The 22,274-nt window shown below is 42.0% G+C and overlaps 1 protein-coding gene across 17 annotated transcripts in view; it reads right to left on the minus strand.

The window, feature by feature from the left end:
- The window catches only part of EYA4 (EYA transcriptional coactivator and phosphatase 4), a 145,300-nt gene that overhangs the window by 66,099 nt on the left and 56,927 nt on the right, over positions 1 to 22,274 (minus strand). For all 17 annotated transcript variants that reach the window (XM_064169238.1, XM_064169237.1, XM_064169236.1 and 14 more), the window contains one exon: positions 13,764 to 13,813. In XM_064169238.1, coding sequence (XP_064025308.1) covers positions 13,764 to 13,813 — 50 coding nt within the window. The remainder of the gene's footprint in view (positions 1 to 13,763; positions 13,814 to 22,274) is intronic.

Consider the following 22,274-nt stretch of genomic DNA (forward strand, 5'->3'; position numbering starts at 1 on the left):
TTTTACTGGGAGTCAATAAATATGTGTTGTTGAGGAGCTCTAGGGCACAATCTGCCCTGAATTATCCCCTTGAGACACAAGAAGGAGCAGGTATCAGCTACAAATCTGGTTCAGCTCGACCTTCATGGCAGTGTCTCATCTGGGCAGGGGGGATACTTGCAGGGGTAAGTAGACAGTGCCACCGCTTCAGCCTCTCTCTGTGCCTGCAAAAACACAGTAGCACTGCAAACCAGCCTGCTCAGTGGAAACTGTCCTTTAGAGTTTCCTCTGCTAAACAGCTTACACCAAATAGTTTGACCTTGCCATGACTTCTGACACACTGCCTAGCCTTTAAAAATCATTAACTTTCCACTTCTGTTCAAGTCCTGAGGTAAAAACAGTGAAGAGGGAAACAAATTCTCCAGAGCTGCTGGTTTTTAAGTTCACATACATCTATCCTGCAGACTTAAGACTGCAAATTCACTGCATTTAGCACTGCTTTCCCAGTGGTTCATAGAATCAACCAGATTGGAAGAGACCTCCAACATCATTCAGTCCAACCTAGCACCCAGCCCTGTCCAATCAACAAGACCATGGCACTAAGTGCCTCATCCAGGCTTTGCTTCAACACCTCCAGGGACAACGACTCCACCACTTCCCTGGGCAGCCCATTCCAATGCCAATCACTCTCTCTGGCAACAACTTCCTCCTAACATCCAGCCTAGACCTCCCTCAGAACAACTTGAGACTGTGTCCCTTTGTTCTGTTGCTGGTTGCCTGGGAGAAGAGACCAACTCCCACCTGGCTACAGCCTCCCTTCAGGTAGTTGCAGACAGCAATGAGGTCTGCCCTGAGCCTCCTCTTCTCCAGGCTGCACACCCCCAGCTCTCTCAGCCTCTCCTCACAGGGCTATATTCCAGGCCCCTCACCAGCTTCATCACTCTTCTCTAGACACATTCCATTATGTCGACATCTCTCTTGAATGTGATTTGTAAGACAAGGCACTAATAGAAGATATTAATAACATCATGATTTCTTTTTATAATTGAATTATTTTTGTTTCTCATCAAAATTTTAAACTACAACTGCTGAGAAATACAGTCTAAAAATGAAGCACCAGGAGGGATGGGGATGAATATGCTTCCCTGTACTATTTTGAGAAAGTCATGAAAAGCACTAAATCCCTGAGAGCAAAGAGGGTTTTTTTCTGCTTAATTTAATCTACATAATTAGAAGAAAAATAAGACACAATCCTGAAATAATACAGGAATAAAACATGATCTTATGTCTAGTCACCTGCCAATTATTTCTACACCAAAAAAGCAAATAAATAACCCCCAAGCCCTTAAAAATTAAAGTGACAGATTCTGTTCTGAAGTGAACCTGAACTAAACCAAAAATTACCAAACAGGATCTTCTCCCTTTCTGCCGACTCTGCTCATGCCACACTATAAATACTTTCGGTAAAAAGTCAATCCATGAAACTGCTTCATTTATATGGGGACTGTGTGTCCCTTTCTGCCAAATATACCTTCCCACAGACTTGGGTCAATGCTGGGCCTCTCTTAAATGGCAGATATGAATCTCCTATGAATTAAGATTGAGCCCATCATGCTCATTTCATAGAATCATTGAATCAGTCAGGGTTGGAAGGGACCACAAGGATCATCTAGTTCCAACCACACTGCCATCCTCAGGGACACCTTACCCTAGGTCAGCCACAGCCTCATCCATCCTGGCCTTAAACACCTCCAGGGATGGGGCCTCAACCACCTCCCTGAGCAACCCATTCCAGGCTCTCACCACTCTCATGCTGAAAAACTTCCTCCTCATGTCCAGTCTGAATCTCCCCACCTCCATCTTCGCTCCACTCCCCCTAGTCCTGTCACTCCTTGATATCCTAAAAAGTCCTTCCCCAGCCTTTTTGTAGGCCCCCTTCCAGAGTTAATCAAATCCAGATTTGAATGCAGGTTGTCAAAAGTGGATGGCCAGTGGAAGGTAAGTGTGGTTTATGCTCCAAGGGGAGTTCAAGTTACTTCTGCCCTACGAAAGCCAAGTCCCAAAGAAATTTGATGACAACACAGACTCTGATCACAGCAAATTATAACACTTGGCAGCTAAACCAGAGAACTAAATTCAGAATTGCCAACAAAAGTCAAGATAGACATTTGAATATATGGAAAGCTTTGTGATTTCTAACAGAATGGAGCCTGCACAGTCACCTTACAAGACTCATAAAGAACCTTAGAAGTTGGAAAGGAGCATATAAACTCCGAGGGTCAGATGAAAGTTTTTTGATGTTTGGGTTTTTTGGGTTTCTTTACTATTATTTGAAATAAAAACATTCAAATGGAGAAGATAGAACAGACAGGCCATCTGCAATGTAACCACATAAAAGACCCCCAGGCAAATCCAAACCCATTAGCAGAAGTGTTTGACAAATCTGCCAGAGAGCCAGATGCTGCTTAGAGGAGTCTCATTCCCTACTGTTATCTGGATCCTCTGACTTCTGCTCCCAGAGGACAACGACTGGTGCTCAGCCTAAGCTGTGAGTGGAGAGAGCTGAAGCACAATTACTCTCTGATAAAGGTACCTTGACACAAAGAGAATAGACCAAGTCTGAAATACTATCACACATGTGCAACGTGAAAGACGCAGACATTAGAAAACAGAAAGCAAACTTGGCAATTAGCTTATTTGCATGCGGTCTTAATACATTGGTTTTAGGGGGGTTGGGGTTTTTTGGTTCCTGCATTACTACTCTAGTGACTGATTAGGATTGAGTAGGATAGCACAAAATTGTTTTCTTCCATGTTAAAATCTAGCACAGCATAGCAACCACGGTATTACTTAAATGCTTACCAAGAACACAGGCTTAGACATGATCCTTTAAAAAAAGTGTCTGAACAGGTTAGGAAATACCTAATCAAGAACTTAAGACTTCAAAATATTGGAGGAAAAAATGTGATTAATTTATAAAGTAACCCATACCCATCTCAGAACAGGGGATTTGGATCTAAATACCCAGGTTTTCTAATGCATGCATTCTTCTAGGAATCTATTCAACTAGATTTGAAGTGCAAAGTAGGTGGAACCAAATACTTTTTGCTATTCAGACTCACTAAAGGTAAGATATATTTGGAGTATCCAAGAGGTCAAAGAAGGTGGAACAGAGTCTGAATTAGTTCTCTTGTGTACTGCTGTAATGTGATATGACAGAGCAAAAAATAGACCAAGGGAGAAAGAATGAAACAGAGCTCCTTCTCATTGTGATTTTATGTGCTGTGATTTTATGGCACAAAAGCCAATCCAGTTTTAGGATTCAGGCTCCAAAAAACCTACTTGCAGATATAAACTTAGATTATCACCTTTTCCTCAAAAATAGTATTTACTCTACCCCAAGCCATTTCTGAAGGTTTAAATAAACTAATATGAAATACATGCACCCTTTGCCCCTCTCTCTGAAACTGAGGAAGACTAGGTCTGCAAAAAGGTACCACGGCTTAGGAGGTCAACATATTCAATATACAGTAGTCAAAATGGGTGTGTGGGTGGGGAGGAAGAACAGGAAAGGGAAGTGAAAGAAAAACTTCTCTTTTAAAGGTCAATCACTTAGACCTTGCCTGCCTGCTCTGCAGATCAGCAATACTGAACTTATATACCGTCTGTGCAACTGGTTGCAGCTCAGGCTGTCAGCAGCTACACCATGATCTGACAGCAGTAAGTTGTGCCATAGGAAGACAGGGAGGACACTGAGTCACTCACCCATACTCATATCTCATGTAGCCGAAACTGATGAGTAACAAGTGCATGTTAAACCCTTAGAATGGCTTCTGTCCTGCTCCCTCCATAGACCTAGCTCTAGCTAGGGATGGCACTGTCTCATCCAGGCTTTTCTTGAACATCTCCAGGGAAGGAGACTCCACCACCTCCCTGGGCAGCCCATTCCAATGGCAAATTACTCTCTCTGGCAACTTTCTCCTAACATCCAGCCTAGACCTCCCCTGGCACAACTTGAGGCTCTGTGCTCTTGTTCTCTTGCTTGTTGCCTGGCAGAAGAGACCAACCCCACCTGGCTACAGCCTCCCTTCAGGTAGTTGTAGACAGCAATGAGACCACCCCTGAGCCTCCTCTTCTCCAGGCTAAACACCCCCAGCTCCCTCAGCCTCTCCTCACAGGGCTGTGCTCCAGGCCTCTCGCCAGCTTTGTTGCCCTTCTCTGGACATGTTCCAGCACCTCAACATCTCTCTGGAATTGAGGAGCCCAGAACTTGACACAAGCACTCAAGGTGTGGCCTGACCAGTGCTGAATACAGGGGAAAATAACCTCCCTTGTCCTACTGGCCACACTGCTCCTGATACAGGCCAGGATACCACTGGCTCTTCTGGCCACCTGGGCACACTGTCAAAGTCCCTCTGCAAGGCTCTACCTACCCTCCAGCAGATTGACACCTGCTCCTAGCTTGGTGTCATCTGCAAGCTTACTGATGCTGGATATATTACATTATCCCACCTTCTTATGTAGAAAGAATAGTATTAGAACATGTAACCTTCTCATTTCTGCCTGGTGTAAAACTAGCTGCTATAGGTGCCCAACTTACGCTGTGCCACAGCACCCACATATAAAAAAAGGATGATAAAGGGAATGGAGAAACTGAGGGAAGAACTGCACCATGCTCTGCTGTACCTGTGCTCCTAATGAGATGTTCTGAAGTGCTAGCTAACGGATTACCTTGATTATTTCAATGTGCTCTCCAGAAACTTTCATTATAAAATTAATTCTTGTTTACAGGCTGCTGTTTCTGTAGGGAAATGATTACTATAAGCAAGCCAATCTCAGTGCACTTCTTATATATTAAAGTTTGGAAATGTTGGTGATCTCTGCAGCTTTTCAGTAGATCTTCCTCTCTTTTTAGTTGTTGACAGGTTTTTGGTACTGGTCTGTCATTAATACTTATTTATTGACATAGCTCCAGAGCTTTACTTCTGTAAGTTTTTCCCAGATGTTATTAAGAGTACTAACATGGAATGAAGCTGAAGAGCACTCACTGTCTCATTGCCTATGACAGCAGAGCATACACAACAGCAGTTCAGCATGTGCGAGGATGGTTTTATGTCTGGAAACAGTATCACAGCACCCTTATGGTGAAGAGCTTCTTCCTAACATCCAATCTGAATCTACCCACTTCTAGTTTTGCTCCATTTCCCCATGTCACCTGACACCCTAAGAAGTCCCTCACCAGCTTTCTTGCAGGCCTCCTTCAGATACTGGAAGGATACAATAAGGGCTCATCAGAGCCTTCCCTTCTCCAGATTGAACAGCCCCAACTCTCTCAGCCTCTCCTTATAGGAAAGGTGCTCCAGCCCTCTGATCACCCTTCTCTGGGCACATTCCAGCAGCACAGGTTTTAGAAGCACAAATCCATACTAGAAAATTCTTCCCTTTGCTATGTGATGTTAGACAAAAAGACTGTGTGAATTTCATTTGAAGGTAACTCCAAAATTACTTCTACTAAGACTTCTGTTGAAATTTGGAGGTTTTTTTGGTTGGTTGGTTTTGGAGGTTTTTTGGGTTCTTTTTTGTTGGTTGGTTTGTTTGGTCTTTTTTTTCCCTCAAATGAGATGAAAACAATTTCTAAGAAGCATTCAAAACTTCTTGGATTTTGTTGTTTTCATTTATTCCAAAGTTTGACCTGCCACTGATTCAGGTTAATGGAATTCTTAGCATTGACACAATCTGGCTTGAGATCACACATCAAAAATATCACTACTATAACAGAAAATATGTTATGCTCTATTTAAACAAAGCAAGAGGAATTTGTAAGAGACCAGAAATCTAAAAAAATACATTAATTTTATTGTTAAAGCCACAGGGATCTGTTAATATAAACAATTCAAATACTTGTCTGTGATGTCACCAGTTACCATGTGTTTGCACTCTAAATAGATTATTGTAATTTCTGTAAACATATCATATATATTTTTAGAACTCTTTGGGGGCTTGATGCAGAGCCAGCACAAACCAACAAGCAGACAGCAACCAGTTTCAATAGACTTGGGGTAATCAGAAAACTGAAGTTCTGAAGTTAACGAACATACAGCAGCCAGAGACTGCTCTAAAGCTAGGAAAGACTTCTGCCTGAAAACTACATGTCTGAAAACACAACACACATAGAAAGGCAACATACTCCTTGTAGAAACTCTTGTGCAACTGTCGTGGGTGCTGAATGTCACTCAGTTACATGTAGCTGCACAGCCACTTGGCGATGCTATTTTGATTGACTCCAACTGCCTAAGTGGCACGCAGACTAAATATGTGCACCAAACCTTTAATAAGTAACAGATTTGTATAAAACATTCTCTTGACTACAAGCTAAGCCTGTGTGTCCCAGAATGTAGCCTTTATGAAAAGTCTTATTCCACAACATAGTTATTTTAAAACTGGGAAACTGTGATGCACTTTTTTGCCAGCCACTGCCTTGACTGAGAAGTCTGGGCTTGCTCCTGCCAAACATTTCTCTTAGGTGAAGTGGTTGTAACTGTAGTGGCCTCACTGACACAAATGTTATATTCTGACAGACATATACTATCCCTCCTGCTGACTGGATTTTTTTGCCTTGCAGTTCCCAAAATTACTTGTGACATTTTTTTCCCCCCTCCTTTTCAGCTGTATCTGTTCTTTTCTATAGTTGGTCCCAAACCCAAGAACTAACAGCAGCTAGTCACAAAGCGTTTTTTACTGCCTGAAGAATAGTCTTGGTTTTTGCATGCATGCATTCCCCTCTGGAACTAAGCAGTTTTGCAGAAAAAAAACAGAATTTGTAAAATCAAATTAATTGCTGTCATTTCTTTTGCTTATATTGTATACCTAGCTGATCTTGGAATAAATCTGCAGTGCAACAGGCGATGATGGTGGAGTCTGCATGGTTGCTGAGGAGGAGAGTGATACAGCAAGCTGTCTTTATAGTCAATAGAAAGAGCATCAGATAAATTGTATCTCAGAAGTGCCTTTCTCACTCATCTGCTTCAGAGTGAGATGAATCTCACCTTTAGAGTCTAAACTAAACAGTCCTCTCAATATCTTGTTTCCTCAAACAAAGCCTATTCATCATGCCACTACAATCTACAGATTATTCAGTGCGAGCTACAGTGGAGCTACACTATTCTCCACTCAGAAAAGATCTGAGTTACCCTCTAGCCAAGATAAAGTACAAATGGTTCTGTGATGGTTTGGGTGTTCCTTGCCCCCCCACACTTTAGAAATCACCCAGACTAGACTCAGCCAGCTCTGCAAATATGAATGAAGCTTATATTTACAGCTAGCACAATATACAAGCAGATATTTACAGTACATACAGTTATAGACAGAAATAGACAAGGGAAAAGGTAATACAGAAACACAACTCCCCTCCCAGAAACCTGAGTCCCCAGGAGGGGCTCTCAACCACCCCTTCACCTTCCCCTTACTCCTCTCAACCTTACCCCAGCCCCAAGGAAGAATGGAGGCTCAGCCAGAGGATTAGGAAGCAAAGTGGATTAGCCCAAAATGGAGGGTGAGGTTAGAGAGATGCAGCTCAGCCAGCAGCCCCAGCAAGAGTGGTGCCGAGTGTCTTATCTATATTTTGACATGTTTTTATACATCTCAGCAAGCCTATGAGTGAAGCAGACATCACCATTGTTTTGATTTCACAGCCTGTGATCTAGTCCTTCTCACCAAAACATTCTAGCCTGCTTCAAACTAGCACAGGGTCACAGACCATAAAGCCTTATCTTTTAAATAAGACATGCATAAAAAAAATCAGGGAGCATAATGTGGCACATGAAATCTCGACAGCCTGAGCTTGCACATTTTTACTGCACAATTAATACTGTTTACTTTAAATGTTAAAATAAGTGAAACTTCAGTGGCAAGTTTCATACCTAACGTTAACTTTTCTTGCTTGGAAGCTCAGTCATAAAACTGCTTTTCACCATGTAACAGCAAATATTTGTTCATCTCTTGAATTGTAAATGAACAGGAAGGTACTGCTGGTCTGTCTCTGCTAGGATCAGCTGTGTTCAAATAATCATGGGAAAGGCATGACAGCATCACAGAATCTGTCAGATAGCTGTAACACTTGAATTTGGGCTGAGGAGTTACAACATGAGATTTGTCATATGAAAGAAGGCTGAGAGAACCGAGCTTGTTCAGCTTTGAGAAGGATGAGGGGGGACCTCAGACCCATGTATGTAAAAGTACATAAAGGGCATCTGTTATAAAGAGAGAGACTTTTCTTGAACACCTTCAGGGACAGCAACTCCACCACCTCCCTGAGCAGCCCATTCCAGTGGCAAATCGCTTTCTGTGAAGAACTTCCTCCTAACATCCAGCCTATAGTTGCCCTGGCACAACTTGAGACTGTGTCCCCTTGTTCTATTGCTGGTTGCCTGGCAGAAGAGACCAACCCCACCAGGCTACAACCTCCCTTCAGGTAGTTGTAGACAGCAGTGTAATAAAATACCATTTATTTACTTGTGAATGCTTTAATAGCAGTAAGTGTCTCTGGACGTGTACATGTACTTGCACATATCCTCACCAATGAAAATCCACGAGTATTAAAATGAGTCCAGTGAGAAAATATGGAAGTCTATTTCTCATTTAAAAGTTTGATGAGAGGCTTTAGGATGAAATAAACAGAAATGGGAATTCTTATCTTTTAAATCTCCCTATGTGCACTTTTAAGCAGTGTGGGTGTGGATTAACAGGACAGCAATCATCTGATGAACAGCTGCGATCCATGCTCAAAGCCTCACTGAAACCCATATTAAACTGAAATATTGGAGACTTCTTAAAAATACATTTTAGACATAATTCCTGTATGCTTTTTTAGACATCCTGTTTGTGTGACAACTGTGCCTATGCATATAGTTCAGTATTCACCAGTGATCACCACTGGTGAATCTGCATTGTTCAGCAATACATAGGAATGAACTTTGTCTAGCTGGTCCTAATGCAATAGCTACAATGCCTCTGATTGCACTTCCCCTGTAGGATTTGATAAAGCTCTAAAAGGGACAGTTAGTTTAAAAGCAACTTCCCTTCCCTTTCTTTTGCATTTAGAAATTTTAAAAAATCCCAAGTATATGAAGGAGAAGACAAATAAGGAATAACGAACACAGGATGAGATACTGGATCCATCATTTAAAAATGATGCAACAAGAACAGAGTTTTCTGACTCCGTAGTGCTTAGCTTTAACTTACCATTACACAGATCCATTGGCCTTTTGTGAATACCCAAACTAACACTTTTTTTGACACCACTGTGTATTTTCTTAAGTCAGCTTGTCAGTCAATTCTCATCCCAAGTGTACAAAACCACTTGTCAAAATCTTTGTGTTTTCCGTTTTTTCCCCCACAGGTATCACCTTCACATTGTAAAGGTCATGGTTTAAAGATGGAATGTATATGAAATATATGGCTATCTTCCTTTACCTTTCCAGGATAAAAAGAAATTGTCTCAGCTGTCAGAAAAATCTCATCATTCTTCTGCACCCTCTTTTATTCTCTCCAGAAGGTAAAAAAGCAGAGCTTTTTTTTTTTTTTTCTCTAGTCAGGGGACTTCAAGAAAGAAGCAGCAGCTAAAATTCCACTTGCAGTTATTTACTCTCCCTCCCCTCCTTTCTCTCTTCCCTATTTAATTTTGTAGCACATAAAATACAGTATTTGTTGTTAGACCTTAAACCTTGATGCAACTTTGCTTTTAAAGTGGCATCTCTGGCTGGTCTGGTAAGAGGGAAAGAAGATCTGAGGGTAGCAGAGATGTTCATCAAGTAGCCTAGTTGTCTGAAAAAAGATGCTGCCCTGCAGTGTGCAGCCAAAACAAATATGCTGTTGCTGAGGATGAGTGTGAGTCTGGCACTTGGTACTTCTCATTTTATCAGACTTCAGAATGATACATATTCTAGTAAGGTCTTGGGGTATGAGGCCACGAGTGTAGCTTACAATTTTAAGGCAAGAAAACACTCTCCTACTAGAATTAAAATGACTTATTGGACTATTTATGCACTAAAGGGATCTTATTAATAGTTGCAAAAACACTTGCACCAGACTTCAGCAATCCTTGTATGTTCTTAAATCTAATGCAGGAGCTGTTTGGAACACTTGGGATTGGTACCATTCTAACAGTATATCCATCATATACAAACATTACAAGCAATGTATGTTTATAGGCTCTGAACACTGGAACTTCTCCTAAACTGATTAGCCAGTTTGATACAGGGTCAGCACGCCAGAGCTGTCACCCATGCAAGTTATGCCAGCCTCACCCAGACCTGCTGTACGACAGTTAGCAAGTCCCAAGCATTTACTGCCTTAGAACTGGATGCCAGAAAAAAAATCTATATGCCAGAAAAAAATCTTACCCAGCAATTGGTGTTGCATGACTGGATGGCTTAGCCAGATTTGCAGGGTGGATTTGGTTTCTATGACAAATCACCATAACAGTGACACAGTCACAATACCATCGTGGTTAGGTTTAATAGCACCATTTATGTATAATGCCTAAAAATCTGTGGATAAAACTATTCATGGCCAGTGTGTAATTCCCAAGAGACTCCAAGAGAATTTGTAAGACAAGATCATTTACAAATCAAAATTTGTGGCTGAGATACCAAACTCATGCATGTTTCCTTCTGTGTCTACTAACTCACCTATCCACCACCACTTCAGTTCTTAACTACACTTCCCTCTCCATCTGTGTCACTTACCTGCCTGTTGCAGCAATAGCCACTTCATATAAATAAACGCTGGCAAGGTTAATTTCTACTATATATATAGCTGGATGCTTCTGGAAAGCATCTTTTGATATGCTGCACAGGTTAGTAAATTCTCTAATAGAAGAAAAAAATTACTAGTCACATCTGCAGCTTGAGTGTTTCTAAAAGACAAACCAAAGCCAAGACAGACAAAGAATCTGCTGATACACATATGTCACTCTAAGAATTCTGACAAAGTTCCCACACCCAGTTTAATTACTTCCCTACTGTAAAAACACTTTCCATCTGCATTTATTGTAATAGTTTCAAATCCAAAAGCAACAGACTATAAAGCTAGCTAAATAAATGAATGATATTGGCCCTAGGTCCCAAGTCAGGAGCTATTCTGTAGGGCTGTGTGTCTCCAGCATTCGTTTTTATGCTGATGTTTCATTTTATGTGAAATGTTTTCACTTAAGCCTTGTTTAGAGAAGAATTACCTTGCTGGAGGCTTTAAAGTGTTATACGCTGCGCGGTGCCCTCTAGCGCCACTCCAGCCAAAGGTCTGCAGGAGATTACCCTGCGAGACCAAAGTCACATCGCTCACCCAGCTCTGACCAAGAAAAGCTGCCTCGGGCTGTGTACAAAGCACTGCACACACTCAGGCCAGGAACATTAATTCCAACTCCATCTGATATATCCTCAAACCGAGGCTGTGGACCTCAAAATGAAAAGCATTTCTGTTTGAAAAGGCACCTCAGAAAAACCAGCAACAACAAACCTAAGAGATGTAGCCACCAGATTGGCTATTTGTAACACAGGTTCCCTTCTGCACTTGGGAGGAAGAGTATCCTATTCCTCAGACTTGGCACAAAGAAGTTAGCACCAGCTTCAAAGAAAAATCCTGATGTGCAGAGGTAATGACAGTACAGAACCACAGAATTAACGAGGTTGGAAAACACTGTTGAGATCCTTCAAAACACCTCCAGGGATGGTGACTCCACCACCTCCCCGGGGCAGCCCATTCCAATGCCAATCACTCTTGCTGTGAAGAACTTCTTCCTAACATACAGCCTAAGCCTGCCCTGGCACAGCTTGAGGCTGTGTCCTCTTGTTCTGTCACTGGGTGCCTGAGAGAAGAGACCAACCCCACCTAGGTACAACCTGCCTTGAGGTAGTTGTAAAGAGCAGTAAGGTCTCCCTGAGCCTCCTCTTCTCCAAGCTGCACAACCCCAGATCCCTCAGCTGCAACTTGTAGGGCTGTGCTCCAGACCCTTCACAGCCTTGCTGCCCATCTCTGGACATGTTCAAGCACCTCAACATCTTTCTTAAACTGAGGGCCCCAGAACTGTACAGAGTACTCAAGGTGTGGCCTAACCAGTGCTGAGTAGAGGGGCAGAAGGACTTCTCTGGTCCTGCTGGCCACACTATTCCCGATACAGGCCAGGATGCCATTGACCTTCTTGGCTACCTAGGCACACTGGTGGTTCATGTTCAGTACTATTGACCAGTACCTCCAGGTCCCTATCTGTCTGGCCACTCTCTAGGCACTCTGTCCCCAGCATTCTAAGTCTTCAGGTTTGTTACAATATCACACTCTGATGAAACCACGTCAGATTATGGACTTCATTTTTTAAAGCCTTGAAACATAACAGCCTCATTGGACAAGCAAGACACTTAAAACTAGGCACATGAACATGTTGTTAAGCTGGGATTCTCCAGACCTTCAAAATACTTGGAATGAACTTAAATTTTATAATATATTTTAATGCAAAGCAGCAGCATGGCAGATATATATTTTTTTTTTTCCATTTAGAAGTTATTAAATGAAGACTGAAAGGCAAACATTCCTCCACTGAAGACCAGAGCAAAACTGCTACTATGCTATATGGATATTGAATGATGTATTCTCATACATTCAGTTCTTGCCAAGCTAGATGAAAGGATATATTGATAACTGATACGAGCTAATCAAAGAAAATCAGGTGGTGCACAGCTTGAGCCACAGATATTATATGGGCATTGGATATTACATGGGCATTGGATATTACAGGTGAACCCTGCAGGATCCTGCTTCCTACAGGCTCAAAGACATAGCTAGGGATAGGATAGGGAGACAAATCTTGAGTTACTTGGTTTTTCTGAGTTTTAACCTCAATCTTAGTGTGAGGTCAGGTTTGGTTTGTAGCTGCCCCCTCACAATTAAAGCTCCTGAGTTTTTGTGATCTTTTAAAGAGATCTTCTAAACAGAAGCCAGACAAAGTTAAGACAAAAAGGTGCTACAAACCAACAAACTGTTGAAGAAAATCAACCACTGTAGGTTCAACAGCTCACTAAACACAAGAAGATGATCATTTAACAGCACATCTAAAACAAATACTACTTCATCTGCTCAAAATTATCTGTTACACATACATACACACATGTAAAACACAGAAGTTAAATCCATTTCCTTTCCTCTTTTTTGCACATACATAAAACTAAACAATACTCTGTTTGAAAAGTGCCTTTTTCCAGAATGTATGGACTCTTCCCAACTTATGAACACAGTGGCATGTTTTCCACAAGTGAAAACAAAGGAGTTTTCATAGAGGTGAATTTCCCTAAGTGAAAACTAAATTGCTCACGCTGAAAATAAGCTTTATGGTCTCTAAACTTCAAGACTCAGATGTGCAGAAAAGGAATAAATGAAGAGAGTGAGATTTGATGACATAGATTTCCCTACACTATTACACATTTAAGTAGCTGGTTTGTTGTTTTGGGGTTTTTTGGGGTTTTTTTTTGGAGGATAATAACTCAGAATTATGGCATTAAACTCAAACAAAATGCTATCCCACATCTTTAACTGGGAAAAAGGGTGGGGAAATATAAAAACAACAAAGAAAAACTCCAATTCCTTTCAGTGCAAAAACCATTAGAATTGATCCAACCACTTTTTCTTTGCAAAATATGTCTCTCTCACACTCTGATGTTATTTATCTGCAGCACACCTCTGCCTCAGGCTCTGGCACTGCACTGCAGCTGGTCAGCATTTGCCCTCGAGTACCATACCTGGGATTCTGTGGCTCTGAACCATCTGACTCCGTACAAGGTTTCTTTACCTGCAAAAGTAAAGAAGTGCCAGTTACTCTCACGTGAAACAACTTCCTTGCTCACAGTTCACGCACTTCGAGCGCTTAAAGTGGATCCAGCTCGGCTCACCATGATCTCTATAAAATACTTCCCGCATTTTACAGCGGCAGCATGCAGTACTAAACAGTGTGTTTCATTATTAGCCCAAGAACAGCTGCCAACTGCACTTCCCCAGGCTCCATTAGCATGTAAAATGTTCGGCTAAAATAGCTTGGGAGTAGTCGAACTAGGAACAAAGAAACCAAAGAACCAGGTTCCCCACTTGGAAACGAGAAAGCCATCCTGTTCTCAGCTCAGTAAAGAAATGTTTTCCCAGTTGATGCTGCTTCTGTTTCCTGCTAAAGCTCATAATAATAAACACCAGATTCTGGGGCAAAGTGCAGCGTTGGCTAAATAATTCATACATTAATTTTCGTTTTGTGAATCTGCTAACTTTATGTTAACTGCATGTTCCTATTACATCAGTGAACACACAGACCGTTTTCACTTGTATTCACAGTATATAATAACGCAGAAGGCATTTCAACTTCCAGCTTAACCTTCACAATGTGCTGATGCAGGCTAATTAAGAGAGAAAAAAAATCCATCCATTTCAAATAGAAATATAAAACTATTCTCTTGCAGACTGGGTATCTCACAGTATCACAGTATCATCAAGGTTGGAAGAGACCTCATCGATCATCAAGTCCAACCCTTTACCACAGAGCTCAAGGCTAGACCATGGTAATTGTACCTTCTGGCAACTGAAATTTCTTGTATTTTCTGCAGATAAAAAACAAAAATCATTTTGCTCACTCACATGCTAATGCATAATCCAGGGCTAAGTGGGAGGCTTCAAAACTCCCTTTTTAAAACCATCTAGAAACACCATAATCATCCAGACTCACTTGATGTGACTGACGGAATACAAAGAACATTCCCATTACAACCAGGAAGTTTTTGACAGTGCCTCTCATCAAGAGATTCTTTTATACATTTTTGGTTTTAAACTTTAAAAGCATTTCAGAGAAAAAAAACAAACAACTCTGTGACTTACTTCTGTTGAAGTCATTGGCAAAATAGCCACCAATTCAAACAGAAAAAGGGATTAGGTTAACACTAAGTAGGTTCCCTAAACACCTCAACTGAATGTTGTGTAACAACACTTACAGATGTCTAAGCATAGTTCTATGCATGGCAATTTTTATTCTTCATTTGTATTCTAGATACTGGGGGGAAAAAAGTGATTGCTTACAGTTCACAGAATCATAGAATGCCAGGGGCTGGAAGGGACCTCCAAAGATCATCCAGTCCAGCCCCCCAGCAGAGCAGGGTCACCTAGAGCAGATCACACTGCAATGCATCCAGATGGTTCTTGAATATCTCCAGAGAGGGAGACTCCACAATCTCCCTGGGCAGTCTATTCCAGGGCTCTGTCACCCTCACAGGGAAAAAAAAATCTTCCTTAGGTTCACATGGAACTTCCTATGCCTCAACTTCCACCCATTGCTCCTTGTCCTGTCACTAAGCATCCCTGAGAAGAGGCTGACTCCATCCTCCTGCCACTCACCCCTTCCATATTTATAAACATGAGGTCACCCCTTAGTCATCTTCTCTCCAAGCTACAAAGCCCCAGCTCCCTAAGTCTCTCCTCATAAGGAAGATGTTCAACTCTCTTAATCATTTTTGTGGCTCTGCAAAGTTATTCATAATCCAGCAGTTTTCAGTAGCAATAATGAAAATTTCCCCATTATGATAACTCAAAACTCTAATATTGTTATTAACAGTTACATATAAGTTACTATATATAACCATACATGTGTAACAGTATATAACAGCATACATATTATATGTAACAATATAAAACATTTATTATTAACAATTATTATTTTATTGTTAAACACTAAAAGAGTTGCAAATGCAAACAATCTACCCATTATGGTTTTGCTGAATTTTTACTACAAACATCTTTCAACCTATCCAGTTATTTGGTTTCATCACCACTCATTTTCTTCCTCTTGGACAGTTTCTTCACTGATCCTTCTGCACTACTGCATGGGAGTCTGTAGTCATGGATGAAGCCTTGAGCAATCTGCTCTAGTGGGAGGTGTACCTGCCACCAGTGACAGCAGCGTTGGAACCAGATGACCTTTTAGGTCCCTTCCAACTCAAACCATTCTCTGATTACAAGAAACATCACTAATGTGGAGTCCAATGGAGAGCCATGAGGATGATTTGGGTACTTGAGTATCTCCCCTATGAACAGAGACTGAGAGACCTGAGAGTGTTTAGCCTGGACAAGAGAAGACTGAGAGAGGATCTGATCAATGTCTATAAGTATCTGAGAGGTGGGTATCAAGAAGAGAGGCCCAGTCTCTTTTTGGTGGTGCAGAGTGGTGGGATGGGGAACAATGGATACAAATTTGAACACACATCAACATGAGAAGAAACTTCTTGGAATTGAGGGTGGTAGAGCCCCAAGGCAGGCTGCATGGGGGAGTTGTGGGGTCTCCTTCTCTGGGGACTTTTGGGACCCACCTGGATGCATTCCTGTTTTGACTAGCTTGGGTGATCCTGCTTTGGCAGGGGGTTGGACTGGATGATCTCTGGAGCTTCCTTCCAATCTCTAACATTCAGAGATTCTGTGATAACGTGCCATGGAGACGTACGATAGTGCAGTGGCTTGGCACCAAAGTGAAGACTCACATGACCAAAACTGATAGGCACTATTTCATAAGTGCCAGCAGTATTTTAAGAAATAAGACTATTCCACCTTTTCAGCTCAGTATGTATAAGATATAGTTCACCTCTGATGATTTCCCGAGGAAATGTGCAGCATAAGCACACAGTATAGGCTTCTCTGTTCCTTTGAGAGCAGATGTTAACTTCAATGTGCATCTTTAGGGTGTCTCTTTGAGAGAAAAGATTTAGTCAATAAAACCATTATGCCTTAATGGAGGAACAGGCGTGTGAGATTCGTTCAAGTGGCCGTATGGAACGAACACCCTTTCTCTTTGAGGCTACTCAAGTAGCAAAACACGTTTTGTTATTCATCAAATTACACCACCCTTGAAGGTGAACAGCAAAATCACTCTGCAAACTTTTGATCAAAGACTAAATATTGTTTCCTTTGTCTTCAGCTGTGCTGTTTTTCCTCTTAATCTGCCTTACTGACTGCTCTCAAAATAATTAAACTTTCACTAACACCACATTCATTTACATTCTCGTGAGTTAAAGGCTACAAAAGAAACCTTTTTCTGTACTACTGCTGTTTTTCTTTACTTCCCCCCCCCCTTTTTGTTTACACAGGTTTTCTCACGATTTAGTTACATGCATGTTGAGATTCCAAGATAGCAACTGCAGCTAAAAAGCCTTAAATCCAAGTTTCTGAGAAAACATGCTGTTATATTCGTATTTTAACACTCACATCACTATGCTGCTGAGCAGCTTTAGCTTCTCCGAGTTTGGAGGCAAACTGCCAGAACTGGGTATGAGAGGAGTCCAAGGTGTACTGGAATCATAGAATCTCCCAGTTGGAAAACACATTAAGATCAAATCCAACCATAACCTAATATCTTACTGTGCACAACCATTAAAACATGTCCCTAACCTCCTCATCCAAATGTCTTTTAGACACCTCCAGGGACAGTGACACAGAATCACATAATCATATCAGCACCGAATCACTGAGGCTGGAAAAGACCTCTGAGATCATCAGCTCCAGCCCATGACCTAATACCACGACATCAGCTAAACCATGCCACCAAGTGCCACATCTTTCCTTAAACACCTCCAGGGATGGAGACTCCACCACCTCCCTAGGCAGTCCATTCCAGTGCCTAATTATGCTTTCTGTGAGGAAGTGGTGCCTAATATCCAAGCTAAACCTCCCCTGGCACTGCTTCAGACCATACCCTCTTGTCCTGTCACAAGTTACCTGTGAGAAGAGCCTGACCCTCACTTGACTACAATTTCCTTTTAGGTAGGTGTAGAGCATGATAAGGTTCCCTCTAAGTTACCTCTTCTTCAGGCTGAACAACCTCAGCTCCCTCAGCCTCTCCTCATATGACTTTCCCTGCAGCCCCCTCACCAGTCTCACTGCTCTCCTCTGGACCTGTTCCAGCACCTCAATATCTTTCCTGCAGTGAGGGGCTGAGAACTGCAGACTGTTTGAGGTGAGGCCTCACCAGTGCTGAGTACAGGGGCAGAATCACATCCCACACTAATCCTGGCCCCACTAGCCAAGATGCCACTTGCCTTCCATGCCAGCTGGGCACACTGCTGGCTCATGTTCAGGTGGTTGTCAATCAAGTCCCTCTCATCCAGGCTGCTCTCCACCCGTCATCATCTCTGAAATGGTGCCCAAATTTGTTTCAGATTATAAGCTTCTATAAGCTCTATTTTTATGCTGTTAGTGGACTCCTATAATAGTCTGGCTCCTGAATTTTTGCGCTGCACTGAATACTCTCCTCCATCTCAAAGATGCTGCTGTTGAATAAGACTTAGGATTACTTCTAAGTGTCAGGAGCCCCTGAGGTACCAGGAAAGGGACCGAGTACCCAGGTAATAATACCCTGAAATGAAAAACCTCTTTAGACACAAATTCAGAAAGGAACAGAAATGAAACAGGAACAGGAAACATGAACTGGGGGACAAAGAAGAATGGGATCTTCAGAGGGCAAAAAAAAATGTGGCAGACATAGGGGTGGCATGCAGGCAGTGGAAGAGTACTGGGGCTGGCTGGGATAGGACAGCAGAGTTTTCTCTGCTCTCCTCTAATTAGATTTGGGACTAACACCACACAAACAAGCCTGAGCATTCATCACATGTCTGTGAAACTCACTAATAGCATTTAGTGACAGGTCTGGGCAGAATTACAGGCTCATTCTGCTACACAGCAGACCTAGTTAGTGATCCAAGCTGGGAAACTACTTTGAACTTAGAAGATGGTTTACAAATTCTGTGTTGAACCAGAAAAAATAAGGTCTAATGTGACCCAAATTGGGAAAAAACAGTCAATATTTTAATACAATTTCTGCCTTGGTTTGTTAAACATGAACACTGGTTTAAGTGTCTGATATAAGCACACTGAAAAAAAAAAAAGATGCATTTATTGAACACTGAGGAACTTTGATTAAGGTATAAGAGGAATATTGACAATATTGAGGGAGGTGATTCTCCCTCTCTGCTCTGTTCTGGTGAGACCCCACCTGGAGTACTGCATCCAGTTCTGGAGCCCCCATTACAAGAAGGATGTGGACATGCTGGAGCACGTCCAGAGAACAGCCACAAGGATGATCAGAGGGCTGGAGCAGCTCTCATATGAGGACAGACTGAGGGAGTTGGGGCTGTTCAGTCTGGAGATGAGAAGGCCTTCTTGTGGCCTTTCAGTATCTGAAGGGGGCCTACAAAAAAGCTGAGGAAGGACTTTTCAGGATATCAGGGAGTGACAGGACTAGGGGGAATGGAGTGAAGCTGGAGGTGGGGAGCTTCAGACTGGACATGAAGAGGAAGTTGTTGAGCATGAGAGTGGTGAGAGCCTGGAATGGGTTGCCCAGGGAGGCGATTGAGGCTCCATCCCTGGAGCCAGGCTGGATGAGGCTGTGTGCAGCCTGCTCTAGGGTAGGGTGTCCCTGCCCATGGCAGGGCACTTGGAACTAGACGATCCTTATGATCCCTTCCAACCCTGACTGATTCTAAGACAAGACAAATTATTTTATATGAATTATGGACTTTGGATACCTCACAGCTAACAAATGCAGACTGGTGAACAAAACAAACCTGAACTACACAATCAGTAGAAAAGGAGCCATGCTCTGGAAATCCAAGTATGTAATGTAATAAGAGCTGCACTATAATGCATAAGAGACTGGATTTCCACAGACCATGTTAATTCTGGCATTTCCTTGCTTCTGATGTTTTCCTTTGCAACCGTAACATCCTTTTAACATGATTTTATTGGACCTCATTACACTAGATGTTAAACCATGAACTGGTCCTGCTCTATGAGGTGTTCTCACACACACTCGTGGTGTTAAACTAGTAATGCAACACAGGCAAGAAATTCCTTCTAACACTATAAAGCACAGCTGAAAAAGCGTGCAACATCACCAGCCAATTATTCTGGCAAGGAATTTACTGAGCACCTCATCTAGTGCATCAAATATGGCCTTCAGCATCCCTCCCAAACTGAGAGGCATGCAATAGGGCTGAGCAGAGCGTGCAATGCTTTGGGTCTGGAGGAAGCAACTCTGCATGGAAGCTCTAATATGAAGGAATGATAAGATGTCTTTGCAAGCCCAAAGACATCTCTGTGCACATCTAAGTGCTTGCTCAGCCTGTGCTGATGCCACTTCTGATTGGTGCAGAGTGTTGGCAGAGCAAGCACACTTCTAGTATCTGGATACTTCTCTACAGCAAATTACCCTGGCGAAATCCACTCATTGTTCAAGGAAGGGGATCAGGTCTGTAGTATGGTCCCAGGAAGGATGTGGCATTCAGGGAAACAGAATGATGAAAATAAATAGAATCTATATAGAACGTACAGAAACACAGACTCTCTCTATATAGAATCATATATATAGAATCTATATAGAATCATAGATTTATAGATATGGAAGTTTAAATGGAAATCACAGAATCGTAGAATGGTTGAGGTTGGAAGGGACCTCTAAGATCTAGTTCCAACTCCCTGCCACAGGCAGGGACATCTCCCACTAGAACAGGGAGAAAAATATCATAGAATCATAGAATCAACCAGGTTGGAAGATATCTCCAAGATCATTCAGTCCAACCTAGCACCCAGCCGTGGACAGTCAACTAGACCATGGCATTGAGTGCCTCATCCAGGCTTTTCTTGAACAACTCCAGGGACAGCAACTCCAGCACCTCCCTGGGCAGCCCATTCCAATGCCAATCATTTTCTCTGGGAAGAACTTCCTCCTAACATCCAGCCTATACTTCCCCCAGCACAACCTGGGAGTGTGTCCTCTTGTTCTACTGCTGGTTGCCTGGCAAAAGAGACCAACTCCACCTAGCTACAACCTCCCTTATCTCAAGTTGTGTGACACTGCTACGAGAGTGAACAGTAATGTAGCTTGCCCTTCAAATACTTTGCAGATGCTGACTCTGACACTGTTTATATATAGCTTTGTAACCAAATCCTTAGCACAGAGATTGCACTATTCCTACTGTAAGATTTCCTTTGCTGCTGTGACAGCTTTCATTGCTACCACACAAAACAAATAATGACATTTTCTTCACCTCCAAAAGCAGGACAAGGGCTAATGTAAAGATGCACTGCTAGGATTTAGCAATAAATTGTAGCCACTGTGACCATGTATGTGCTTTCAAACAGATTTTTAAGAAAATATACAAATATTATTGAGAAAGAAGTTTGGAGTTTCTTTGGTTTTTGGATGGGTAAATTCAAATACTACTATGGTGGCTGAGGCACTTAGTGCCATGGTCTAGTTGATTGGACAGGGCTGGGTGATAGGTTGGACTGGAGGATCTTGGAAGTCTCTTTCCAACGTGGTTGATTCTATGACTGGATAGGGCTGGGTGATAGGTTAGACTGGATGATCTTGGAGGTCTTTTCCAACCTCATTGACTCTATGATTGGATAGGGCTGGGTGACAGGTTGGAGTGGATGATCTTGGAGGCCTTTTCAAACCTGGTTGATTCTATAATTATGATTCTACAGCTCTATCTCGGGATGACAAAATCTCAGTGAAGCTTCTGCAATGACAAACAGCAATGCTGAAGATGCCTGGAGAAAGATCTCATAGGAATTTCTGGCAATACCAAATTCTCAGCTGAACTTTTCCACAGTAAATCACTGTTACATTACAATGATATAGGTCTCATAATGGCTTTAGTTACTTAAGCCTAATAATAATACTTGATAACATATTTAAACAGTTTATAAGAAAATGCAATATGAAATGGACATGTATGAAAATATGCTACTATACAGCTACTCACCAAATTTTAAGTAGACTTCTGACTTAACTCAACCACTGATGTTACTGTTAAGTGAAAAGATGGTGAAGCAATAGGAGAAAAAAAATCCTGATTTTTCATAGTGCAAGCACTACACATAGCTATATTATACCTGAATCACATCCTGAAGTAAATTTGTCTCTCAGCAGATCTGGAAGTAGTTTTAATCATAGAATCAACCAGGATAACCTAGCACGCAGCCCTGTCCCATCAACTAGACCATGGCACTAAGTGCTTCATCCAGGCTTTTTCTGAACACCTCCAGGGACAGCAACTCCACCAACTCCCTGGGCAGCCCATTCCGATGGCAAAGAAAAGAGGAAAACTGTGGTATATAAATCAACTTAATGCTAAGGAGAAAACAACACTAATTCACTAGAATTAATTTAATTCAGAATTGAAGTATTCTTTCATTAAAATTAAAGGCTGTATGAGCAAGCCCTCAGT

The sequence above is a fragment of the Pogoniulus pusillus genome, chromosome 31, assembly GCF_015220805.1.
Source record: "Pogoniulus pusillus isolate bPogPus1 chromosome 31, bPogPus1.pri, whole genome shotgun sequence".
Lineage (NCBI taxonomy): Eukaryota > Metazoa > Chordata > Aves > Piciformes > Lybiidae > Pogoniulus > Pogoniulus pusillus.